The sequence below is a fragment of the Nycticebus coucang genome, chromosome 12 (genome assembly GCF_027406575.1).
Source record: "Nycticebus coucang isolate mNycCou1 chromosome 12, mNycCou1.pri, whole genome shotgun sequence".
Lineage (NCBI taxonomy): Eukaryota > Metazoa > Chordata > Mammalia > Primates > Lorisidae > Nycticebus > Nycticebus coucang.
Window position 1 is genome coordinate 38,729,145 of NC_069791.1, and position 12,973 is coordinate 38,742,117.

The 12,973-nt window shown below is 33.6% G+C and overlaps 1 protein-coding gene across 4 annotated transcripts in view; it reads right to left on the minus strand.

Annotated features, from left to right (window-relative positions):
- LOC128560742 (solute carrier organic anion transporter family member 1B3-like) overlaps window positions 1-12,973 on the minus strand; it is a 99,671-nt gene that overhangs the window by 51,651 nt on the left and 35,047 nt on the right. Inside the window, exon 2 of one of the 4 annotated variants that reach the window (XM_053554115.1) lies at window positions 5,115-5,176. The exons of the other annotated variants lie outside the window; for them this stretch is intronic. Coding sequence (XP_053410090.1) covers window positions 5,115-5,174 — 60 coding nt within the window. The 5' untranslated portion in view covers window positions 5,175-5,176. The remainder of the gene's footprint in view (window positions 1-5,114; window positions 5,177-12,973) is intronic. 4 annotated transcript variants of the gene reach the window in all.

Genomic DNA, 12,973 nt, shown 5'->3' on the forward strand with positions numbered 1-12,973 from the left:
TTTATTGTGGGTTCTCTGGGAGTTTTCTATCTATAAGATTTATGTCATCTATAAATAGAGAAACCATTTCCTCATTCTTTCTAAATTGAATGTCTCTTATTTTTTCTTCTTGTCTAAATTCCCTGGCTAGAATTTTTAGTATAATCTTGAAAAGCATAAGTGAAAGTGGATGTTCTTGTCTTGATCTTAGGGAAAAAACTGCAATCTTTTAATATTTTAATATGATGTCAGCTGTAACTTTATCATAAATGTCCTTTATCATATTGATAAAAGTCCCTTCTAGTTCTGGGTTTTCTAGTGTTTTAATCATGAAACAGTGTTGGAATTTTGTCAAATGCTTTTTTGCATCAATTGAAATGGTCAAGTGGGCTTGATTAATATATTCCATTACATTGATCGATTTTCTTATATTTAACTATTCTTGCACTTGTAGGACAAATTCCACTTTTTTGCAGTGTACTTTGCTTTGCTAGTATTTTATTGAAGATTGTTTTTTAATTTAACTAATAGACTACTTTTTTAAGGGAAATTTCAGGGTTACAGAAAAATTGAACATAAAGTACAGAGTGCCCACACATTTTTTTCTCTACACACATAAAGTTTCGCCCATCATTTATATCTTGTATTGGTTTGGTACATTCATTTATATAAATAAATCAGTATAGATACATTATTCTTCATTGAAGTAAATAATATTTTACATTAGGATTTACTTCATGTGTTGAATTTTGTATGGATTTTGACAAATGTAGTATAATAATATATGTTTTTCATTACTGTATTATACAGAATAGATTCGCTTCCCTAAAAATCCTCTGTATGTGTTTGTCTGTCTCTTCCACTCTCCTTCAAACCCTTAGCAATCACTGATCTCTTTTCTCTTTATGTATGTTAATAGTGTTGCCATTTCCAGAATGTAATATAGTTGGAATAATATAGTATGTAGCATTCTAATATTGGCTTCTTTCACTTAAAAACTATGTTTTTAATGTTTTCCCATGTATTTTTATGTATTGCTGTCACATTCCTTTTTAATCGCTGAAAAATATTCTTTTGCATACATATTAATGGACCACACTTTATTTACCCATTCACCTATTGAAGGACATCGTGATTACTCTCCCAGGTTTTGGCAATTGTGAATAAAGTTGCTACAAACTGTATGCAGGCTTTTTTGTGAATATAAATTTTCATCTTATTTGGGTAAATACCAAGGACTGTGGCTGCTAAATTGTATGGTAAGTCTGCCTTTAAATTTGAAAAACGCTGTCAGAATGTTTTGCAATGGTGACTGGATAAATCTGCATTCTTACTAACAAAAATTGGGACTCTTATTCCTGCACATGCTTGCCAGCATTTGTCTTGTTCTATGTTTGGAATTTTAGTAATTTTAATAAGGATGTTGCAATAGTTCATTATTTTAATTTGCAGTTCTCTAATGACATGTGATATTGGACATCTTTTCATATGCTCATTTGCCATCTGTGTATGTTCTTCAGTGAGGAATCTATTCAGATCTTTCCCCCATTTTATAATTGAGTCGATCTCTTTCTAAGTATTCTTTGTTTATTTTTCATATTAGTATATTAGATATATCACCCATTGTCTTCTGGTCTTCCTGGTTTCTGATGAGAAATCAGCTGTAAGTCTTACGGAAGAGCTCTTACAGCAGATGATTTCTTGCTCTTGCTGCTTTCAAGATTCTGTTTCTCTTTGGCTCTTGATAGCTTGATTATATGATTATAACAGGCCTCAGAAAAGACCTCTTTGAGTTTATTCTAGTTGAAGTTCCTTGAGCTTATGAGATGTTAAGATTTATGTTTGTTTGTTTGTTTATCAAATTTGGGATGTTTCAGCCACATTTTTTTCAAATATTCTTTCTTTACTTCTCCCTCTCTATTCTCCTCTGGAACTCCCATAATTTGTATGGAATGTTGTAAGCATTGTTCACTTTCTTCATTCTTTTCTCGGACCAATAATTTCAATGGTCCTATGTTCAAATTTGTTGATTCTATGTTCTGCCTGCTCAAATGTGCAGTTGAACCCTTATCTAAGTCGGTTCCAGCTGCTCCAATGAACTACCATAGAATGGATGGCTCAAACAACAAAAATTTATTTCTCACAGTTTTGAAGGCTGGGAAGTCTCTGATCATGGTATTAGCATAATCTAGTGAGGACCCTCTTTCAGGATGCAGACAACAAACTCCTTGAATCCTTGCATGGAGGAAAGAAAGCTAGTTAGCTCCTTGGCATTTTCTAACAAGGGCACTAATCCCACATGATGAGAGTACATCTCATCATGATCTCTTTACTTCCCAACAGTCTCCAAATACCATCAATATATGATTTGAGGAGGAACACAAATATTCAGTCCATAATACCCTTCTTTCACATTTTTATTTCAGTTACTTTATTTTTAGCTTTTATGACCTTTAGCTAACCTCATTGGGATTAGCCTGAAGTGACACCTTATGGTCTCCTCGGGTCTTTTATGAGCATGTGTCTTGCCCTGGGCACGTGTCTCTTTCTAAACATCTCCATGTACGCAGAGTGTTAGCTACATGGTAAACTTAGTATATGTCTATTTATGCTGTCCTCTGCCCAGTTTGCTGCAAGCTCATTCAAACAAAAACAAAACAAAGATACAAATTTTGACATTATCAGACTTTAAACTGTCACTGGCAAAAAAATACAACTGGCATTGAGATAAAAGGTGAGGTCTGTATTTGCTTGCCAAGATGCTAGGTTAGTCATTAATTTATTATGGCAAGAGTTCTGGACTTAAAAACAGAAAACAGTTTGAAGCTTCTGCTTGATCACATGTACAGCTTTGATTAAGTCATCAAACCTCAAGTGATTTACTCAACAAACATTTGTTGAGCAACAGCTATATGAAAGTTTTCTTGCTAAGCCGTGGAATTGAGACAGATATAAAGGAATAAGAGCAGTAAAAACAAATAAAACATAATAAATGCCCTAAAAAAGCTAATAATCTCCCAAGAGCAATAAACAAATAACGTCAATGTAATGTGTATTGAGCACCACGGTTGCCATAGGTTTCTAATGTAATGAGTACATAGAGAAAAATGATTAATTCTGTTTTTTTTTTTATTTTTTTATTAAATCATAGCTGTGTACATTAGTATGATCATGGGGCACCATACACTTGGTTCATAGACCGTTTGACACATTTTCCTCACACTAGTTAACATAGCTTTCCTGGCATTTTCTTAGTTATTTTGTTAAGACCTTTACATTCCACATTTACTAAGATTCACATATACCCTTGTAAGATGCACCGCAGGTGTAATCCCCCTCCCTCCACTTCCCTCTCCCCTCCCTCCCCCCCTTTCCCCCTTTTCCCTATTCTTAGGTTGTAACTGGGTTATAGCTTTCATGTGGAGGTCCTACATTAGTTTCATAATAAGGGTGAGTACATTGGGTACTTTTTCTTCCATTCTTGAGACACTTTACTAAGAAGAATATGTTCTAGCTCCATCCATGTAAACATGAAAGAGGTAAAGTCTCCATCTTTCTTTAAGGCTGCATAATATTCCATGGTGTACATATACCACAATTTATTAATCCATTCGTGGATCGATGGGCACTTGGGCTTTTTCCATGAGTTAGCAATTATGAATAGGGCTGCAATAAATATTCTGATACAAATATCTTTGTTGTGATGTGATTTTTGGTCTTCTGGGTATATGCCCAGTAGAGGGATTACAGGATTGAATGGCAGATCTATTTTTAGATCTCTAAGTGTTCTCCATATCTCTTTCCAAAAGGAATGTATTAATTTGCATTCCCACCAGCAGTGCAAAAGTGTTCCCTTTTCTCCACATCCGTGCCAACATCTCTGGTCTTGGATTTTGTGATGTAGATTAATTCTGTTTTTAAAGATGTGGTAACATTTGAGGCACATCTTTAGGGGACAATAGAAGCTTAAAAATTGAAGAATAAATACAACATTTTAAACAATATAGGAAGTACATGAAAAATCCTTGAGTAGTGAAAGAACACAGATCAATTGAAAAACAGAAAGAATGTCTTAGCAAAATAACTAAGAAAATGCCAGGAAAGCTATGTTAACTAGTGTGATGAAAATGTGTCAAACAGTCTATGAACCAAGTATATGGTGCCCCATGATCATACTAATGTACACAGCTATGATTTAATAAAAAAATAAATTGGAAAAAAAAGAATAAATGAATAGGAAAAAAAAAAGAAAGAATGTCTGTATAGGTGAAGCGTAAGGATAGAAATATGACAAAAACATTTGGTGGCCAACTTGCATTTTTTATAATGTGACATGAAGAGATTAAATTTTAGAGGGTTAATTCTGGTGGCCATGAGGAAGATGAACTTGTGGCAAAGAAATCTACTAGAAAGCTGTGCTGCAAGAAAAAAATGAGTGAGATGGCAAAAAGAAAACAAGGTTACAGACACACTAGGAAGTAGTTTACGAGAAGAAACGACAGGAGATGGGGAAAATAAAGGTGCTGGTTTTGTTTTTTGGTTTTCGGTTTGGATAACTCTGTGTAATAATATTTTTATTTGGAGTGAGAAATCCAGGCGAAAGAGAAGACATGGTATTAAAGGCAATAAAATAATCTTTTCACGAGTCAAATTTGAGATACCTAGAAATAAACTTGTATCCACTAGATGCAACTAAGGCAGTTCAGATGCTGGAGAGAGAGAGATTTGCCTGAAGGCGGTTTTGATATTTACTTACATGAATCAAATCTTATGTTTTGCTTAATTTTTCCCATGTATCCTTAGCTTATATTATCCTAGCTATTCCTTTTCTTATTTTCTGAGCATTGTTATAGACCTTCTCTTTTTACTCTACAAACTCATCCATTGTTGTTTTCATTACCATCTATTAGGGGCTGAATCTGTATGTCTCCCTCAAATTCATTCATATGGTGAAATCTTAATCCCCACGTAATGTTACTAGATGGTGGGGACTTTGGGAGGTAATTAAGTTGTGGCAGTGGTACTTTCATGAATGATTTTATCCCTGATAAAAAGAGATAGAGAGCTTGTTTCAATCTTCTTCATTCTTTTTCTGTCTTCCTGCCATGTGAGGAAACCAGGAAGAGAACACTTACCAGAACCTGACATGCTGGCAGGTTCTGCAGCCACCCTGATCTTGGATTTCCGGCCTCCATAACTGTGAGAAAAAAGTGTTTGTTATATGAGCTACCCAGTCTATGGTAGTTTTGCTATAGCAGCCTGAATTAATTAATACACCCGGAGATAAATTTTGCAGTTTCAAGTCAACAAAGTTAACTACCTTATAATACAACCAACTGAACAAACCAATAGCACTCTTTGTAAGAATATAATAATGTTTGAAATTATTGGTCTATGAAGACCCATGAAAATATACAACATATTCTTATGAGTAATGACAATCAATCAAGACCAATCCAGGCACATATGTTGGAATCACTGGACAAGAATTTAAAAACAACTATTCTAAATATTCTCTTTTATAGAAAGGAAAATAATCTCATAATGAATGAGAAGATAGGAAATGTTACCCAAAATAAGGAGCTATAAAAATGAAAAAAATTATAGTATCTGAAATAAATATGTATAACTAAGACATTACCTTATCTGCATGCTCTGGGTAAATATTGTATTATGTACACTCCGTAATCCAGACTTTTCTGTGATGTATATTTTAGCACTTCTCTAAATTTTCCTAATGAATTTACTCACAAAAACATTAATGGCAAATACAGCTTTCAAAAAATATTTGATAGAAGGGAGAAAGGAGAAGTACTACATCAGGAATCCAATAGAAAACAACTTAGAACCTCCTTTCTCCACTTGACATTTTTATTCCCAGTTAATAGAAGATCATAAACATAATTCACCTTATTATGTGGAACCTACTGTTTTCCAGAAGCTATTCAAAGTATTCTGTGAATCTTATGTCTAGTGCCCACAAAATCCTTCCATGGCATGATCATATACTTCATTACACAAAAAAAGACTAATAAGTTTAGGGTCACAAAGTTATTCTAGGGAAGTGAAACGAAAAGTGGAGCAGAACTGGGATTTGAGTATAAGGATCATACATGAGAAAGAACAGCTCTTGGATCTGATATAATAACCCACCCTGTTTTTCATCTCTTTATTATCCTAAGTCAGATTTTTGTTACATCTTACTTTGTTCATTTGTAGTAGACAGTCTTCTTTTTATTTGCAGCAATGGAATTCTTGCATGAATTATAATGCCTGACTCAAAGCCAGCTGTTTAGGGAAGCTTTATTTCTCCTAGTAGCAATTTGGTTTGTATTTCTTTCATACCAAGGCTAAATACATAATTTATCATACAAACTGGAACTTTTTAAAAATGAAAACAGTTGATAAAATATTAAGTTTGGACAAATTTTTGGAATATTTATTCATCAATGAATAAATTGTTATGGCTTTTTTTTATTCTTTTGCAGTATTTGAATTTTATTTTTGTAGAGGTCAGTATGCATTATTAAGGAATGTGTTCCTCATCACTATAGGATTTGGTTGTAATTCATATCTTAGTATTATAGAACAATGAACAGCAGTGTTTTACTTTGAGCTACTAAATACCATTTTTAAGACTGTAATGAGCATTTATTGATAGTAATTCTTCTTTTTAATTAAATGAAGCATTTGGATTAAAAAGTAATTCAATAATAATTAACTTTCTGGTTAAGTTAGGAATAAAATCTCCACAAAACTGATGAATATTTTCTTGACTAAAATTATTATTCTTGGTAATGAATAATGTTCTACCAAAATGATAATATATAAATAATTAGTAAAACAGTTAAGTCAATTATCAAACACAATTTTACATGTTAAACATTAATTAAAATCTGGAGTATTTTTTATTCAGTTCAATATAGAAAAAGTGAATTTAAGGAAAAGGTCAATTTAACCAATTAATCAAATTAGAGTTTATTATCTCATATATACATATTATTTTCAGAATATTGGGGGTACACATATTTTGTTTATATGCTTTGTTTTTGGACAGATTGGGTGAAAGTCATAACTGTGCCCTTCACCCAGATAATGTGCACTGTACCCAGTGGGAGTGAATTTACATATTCCCTGTTCCTCACCCCCAGTTTGATTTTCATTGAGCTTTCCTTCCAAATGTGCATTTAAGTGATGATCGATTAGTTCCAATTTGGTATTGAGTACATGCATTTGTTTCTCTATTCTTGTGATATTTTACTTAAAAGAATGGTTTCCAGTTCCCTCTAGATTGTCCAAATAGATCACTATTTTTATATGGCTAGATTGTACTCTATAGCATGCATATATCACATTTTATTAATCCATTCATGTAGTGGTGGGCAGTTGGGTTGTTTCCATGTCTTTGGAACTGTCAATTGTGGTGCTCTAAACATTCTAGTGCAGGTGTCCCTTTTATAAAATGACTTGCATGTGTTTTTTACCTCCATTCTTGTGATGAAACACCTAGAAGAATGGTTTCTAGTTCTATCCAGGCTGTCACAAAAGACATTAGATCACCATTTCTTTAATAGCTGAGTAGTACTCTTAGGATGCATATACCAAATTTTATTAATCCATTTATTTATTGGTGGGAATTGGAATTATTTCCACATTTTTGTGATTATGAATTGTGCTGCTATAAACATTTGAGTGCAGGTGTCCTTTTTATAAAATAATGTTTTTTTTTCCTTTGAATATAAACCCAGAAGTGGGATTACAGGATGAAATGATAGTTTAAGTTCTTTGAGGTCTCTCCATACAATTTTCCATACAGGTTGTACTAGTTTGTAGTTCCACCAACAGTGCATAAGAGCATCCACACCAACATCTGTTGTTTTTAGACTTTTTAATATAAGCCATTCTCATTGGAGCTAGGTGATATTTAATTGTTGTTTTGATTTCTATTTCATAATAATTAGAGACATCAATCACTTTTCATGAGTTTATTGGGCACAGTATATCTTCCCTTGAAAAGTTTTTGTTCATGTATTTTGCCTACTTTTTAATGGGATTGTTTTGTCATTTCTTGCTGATTTGCTTGAGTTCTTTGTACATTCTGGTATCAGCCCTTCCATGGGCAGTCTACTGTTCTTAGATTGTGTCCTTGACTGTGCAGAAGCTTTCTAATTTGATTAGGTCCCATTTTTTTTATTTTTGCTGTTGCTGTGATTGCTTTTAAGGACTTCTTCATGAATTCTTTGCCTAAGCCTATATCTACACATATGAATCTTTCCAACATTTTCTTCTAGGATCTACCTTTATGCCTTAGGTTTAAATCTTTCATTCATTGTAAGTTAATCTTTGGGAGTGGTGAGAGTCTTTTACACGTGGCCACCGTCTTTTACATGTGGCTATCCAGTTTTCCCAGCACCATTTATTAAACAGGGATTCTTCTCCCCAACAACTGTAAATCAGGTTGGATAGTATAGCCATTTTAACAATGTTTATTCTGTCGATGCATAAGCATGGTATATTTTTCCATCTGTTTACTTCTTATGCAATTTCTTTCCTCAGTATTTCATATTTTTCCCTGTAGAGGTCTTTTACCTCCTTTGTGTACTAACTACAGACTTCTCAACTGAAACTTTACAAGCCAGAAGGGAGTGGAGACACAATCTCAGCCTTTCCCAACATTATAATGGCCATCCTAGAATCTTGTATACTGTAAAACTATATCTCTTACACAAGGGACTAATGAAGACTCCCTGAGACAAGCATTTGCTGAGAGAATTTGCAAAGACCAGACCTGCCATGCAGAAAGTACTCAGATCTACTTCATATGATGATTAGCACAATAGACACCTACCAGTGTAAAACCATCCAAATACTAAAGTTCAGAACTCAGATATCACAAGGGCTCAAGGATAAAACAAGATAGTAAGGCTCTGCCTGGGATGAACAGATGTCTACCACAAGTAACAATATTTCCAATAAACCTGAGTGTCCTGCACTCCAAACTGAAGAGACATAGGTTGTCTGAATGGATATAAAAATATAATCTAAGCATCTTCTTTCTCCCCAAAACACATCTAATCCACAAAGAGTCAAGGTGAAAGGATGGAAAACAATATTTCATGCAAATGGAAATCCAAGGAAAGCTGGTGTAGCCATTCTCATATCACGTAATACAGATTTCAAATCAATGAAAGTAAAGAAAGACAAAGATGCTAGTATAGAATGGTGAAGAGAACAATTCAATATGAATTCTTAACATTCCTAAATATTTATGCACCTAACACAAGAGTGCCCAGATTCATAAACCAAATTCTTCTTGATCTAAACAAAATAGTAAGCAGCAGTCCCATGATTGCTTGGAACTTCAACAAAACTCACTGACAGAATTAGACATATTGTCCAAACAGAAAACAAGCAAAGAAACAATGGACTTAAACAGAACTCTAGAACAAATGGGCTTAACAGACATTACTGACCCCCAAAACCATATACACTTTTTTCTCATCAGCTCATGGAATATTTTCCAAGAATGATCACATCCTAGGCCATAAGACATGCCTCAGCAAGTTAAAAAAATATATAAATTATATTATGTATCTTCTCAGACCATAGTGGACTAAAATTAGAAATCAATTCCAACAGAAACACAAAGTCATAGAAACTAAACACCATGTTGTTGAATTATAGTTGAGTCAATGAATAGATAAAGGTGGAAATCAAAAGATTCTTCAAACTAAATGATAACAGGGACACAGTTATTAAAATCTGTGGGATACGGCAAAAGCAGTCCTTAGAGGAAATCTTACTGCCTTAATCACCCACATCCAAATATAGAAAGATCACAAATCAGAAATCTCTTTAATTATCTAAAGGAGCTGGATAAGGAGGAGCAAACCAATCCCAAAACCAGCAGAAGAAAGGAAATAAACAAGATCCGAGTAAAACTAAGTGAAACCACCAACAAATGATTTATACAGAATATTAAGGAAGCCAAAAGTTTGTTCTTTGAAAAGATAAACAAAATCGACAAGCCTCTTGTGCTAGATTAACCAGAAACAGAAAAGAAAGGACCTTAATAAGCTCAATTAAAAATAAAAACAGGAGAAATCACAATAGATATCGTAGAAATACAAACATTTTTTGTTGCAGTTTGTCTGGGGCCCAGGTTTGAACCTCCCACCCTCGATATATGGGGCCAGTGCCCTACCCACTGAGCCACAAGCACCGCCCAAAACATCATAATATTTTTAATGAAGAGAATATTCTCTTGGAAAACTCAACAACAAATTATAATAGGTGAAATATTCTTAATTTCTTCGTATTCATATTCACCTATGTATATTGTTTCTTACACTTTTTTTGATACTTTTTACATTATCTTTCTTAAAGTGATCTATATAAAAAATGTTTTTTAATGTTTGTCATTTTAGGGGGGCTTGCTTTAAACTCATAAGTATTCTTAATTACTTTTTATTCAGGGAGAAAATACAAATTTATCTAATTCAATTAGGACCTATATTAAAATAATTTTTCCATGTCAAGGTATTCTAAAACACAATTTTAGAATGTAAAAATCATATTTTTATAATATTAGTTCTCTAACCAGTTGATTTCTTGAGCTCTTTTCCTTGCATCCTATTTATAAGTTTTGTTTCTAATAATTAAAACATACTATAATGTTCAAAAATGGAAGTTTTGGATCTTCATTATTTCAACTAACTCCAACTCATTTTGAGAAAAATAAAATGAAAATTTGTAGAATTAGTTTATAAACATGTTTAATATCATTGAGGAACCTTTTTTTTCTGATCCAGATTAGCTTTTTTCCTAAAACATTTGTAATTCAATTTTCATATATATGTAAATGTTGACAATAACGCTTTAATTCAAATGATGGAATATCACAGATTCGACCCATTTATGGATTATGTGCCCTACAATTATTTATGAGGATATTTTGTTACATTGTTATTTTTTAAAAGAGAAGAATATGTTTCTTTTTTAGCTTTATTGAGGTATGATTAACAAATAAAATTCTACATATTTAAGGTATACAAGCCTTTTTTTTAATAAATTATTTTTGCATTATACCACCAATGGTCCAGTAAAATGTAAATTTGTATGGCCACCACAAAAAGCGTATTTTATTATTGATGTTGAATTTTTAATTTAAATATACAATAGTATCTATAATAATATGGGAAATTTTACTTTTCAGGAATGAATTTTCAAAAGCTATATTTTGATTCTATGCATTGAGTTAAAAACAAAATTACATTGTTATTAATTGATTTTCCATTTGAAATATCTTATAAAACTGATGCAAACTGTCACAACTGTCAAACTGTCTATAGAACTATTTTTCTGCTAATGACATCAACATATTAATAACTATCACTTCAGTTAGTATGCTTGGGCTAATAAGAAGTCAGGTAAACTGCAACATAAAATAAATGTATGCACTCATTAAATGTCTGTTGAAATTTAAATAAATTTCTTTGTTTTCAAAACTTGTTCATTTTCACATCAATTTTGTGACATGGGGCATCACTTAGCTTGTTTTATTGAAAAGCAAAACTATTTCAGTTAAATAATACAAATTGTTTGGCCTCCCTTGGCTTACAAATAACTCTCAAAAATGCCTGTTAACATTTTCCCTACCCTTTAGACACACGTTTCACTCATCTAATTAATTTTGACTTCTGAATATTTATAATCTAAACTTTGTGTTCTTTGCTTTGCTGAAATAAATTTAATTTTTCTTGTCTTCTCATCTTCAAATTGTACAATTGCTCAGATGATTTCTAGTTGGAATATTTTGTGTAGGTGCTTATTATTAGATCTCAACTTCTAAAGTTTTAATTTTGAATTGAACGGAAATATTATAGATTTATTACACAAGATTGGCACACATTTTACTGGTGCATTTCATAAAAACTAGGTTCTAGATACATTATTTCTCTCTTTACCTGGTTTTATTTCACATATGGGTTCTATACTTACTATTTTCTTCTTTTTTCCTTATTGGTGCATAATAGTGTTTTATAATCCTAAATGTCTCAAAATGGACTCACGACAAATGACTCAGCTTACAGTGAAATGGCCGGCTGACCCCTCAGAGAGACAAGTACATGTGTGATGGACTAAGATGGTAACAACTGCTGTAGCAAAGCATCCCCAAGACCTAACAAGTACGTGAAGCCAAAAGGGGTCTAAAGATAATGGCTATGGGGACTCTTGTGGAGGGCCATAAAAGCCACAAACTGACCACAGCCCAGACACCTGCAGGCTTTGGCTCGATGCCCGTGGCTCAAATGGCTAAGGTGCCAGCCACATACACCTGAGCTGGAGGGTTCGAATCCAGCCCGGCCTGCCAAACAACAATGACAGCGTAACCAAAAAATAGCTGGGCATTGTGGTGGGCACCTGTAGTCCCAGTTACTTGGGAGGCGAAGGCAAGAGAATAGCTTGAGCCCAGGAGCTGGAGGTTGCTGTGAGCTATGATGCCACAGCACTCTACCCAGGGTGACAGCTTGAGGCTCTGTCTCAAAAAAAAAAAAAAAAAAAACCTCTGGCCTTGAGAACTCAGAGGCCTCTTTTCCCTCGTGGTTGCTAGTGAAGCTCTGCTGGGAGAACTGGGAGAACAGCGATCCTAGGCTGGTCCATGTTGAGTGGGAAACCAGACCTGCTGGTTAGTTGGTCAGTATGCTGGTTTCCTGTGCTACTTACTGCCCGTGTGTGTTGACTATGTTTGCATGATTGTTGGTATGTGACAACCCTGTAATAAATTGTGAATTTTTAAGTATTTAATTGGCCACTGAGTCACTGTGAAACCTCCTGCACATGGTTGCACAGCCAGGCTGATTGGAATTTGACAGGAGAACTCTACTTCCCACTTACAGCACTATTTTCTTCTTGGCAGAAGAATAAAACCATCTGTGGACTTGGTGGTATGTGATGCAAGAAAAGAGAATGTACTTGAAAATCAATCAGATTT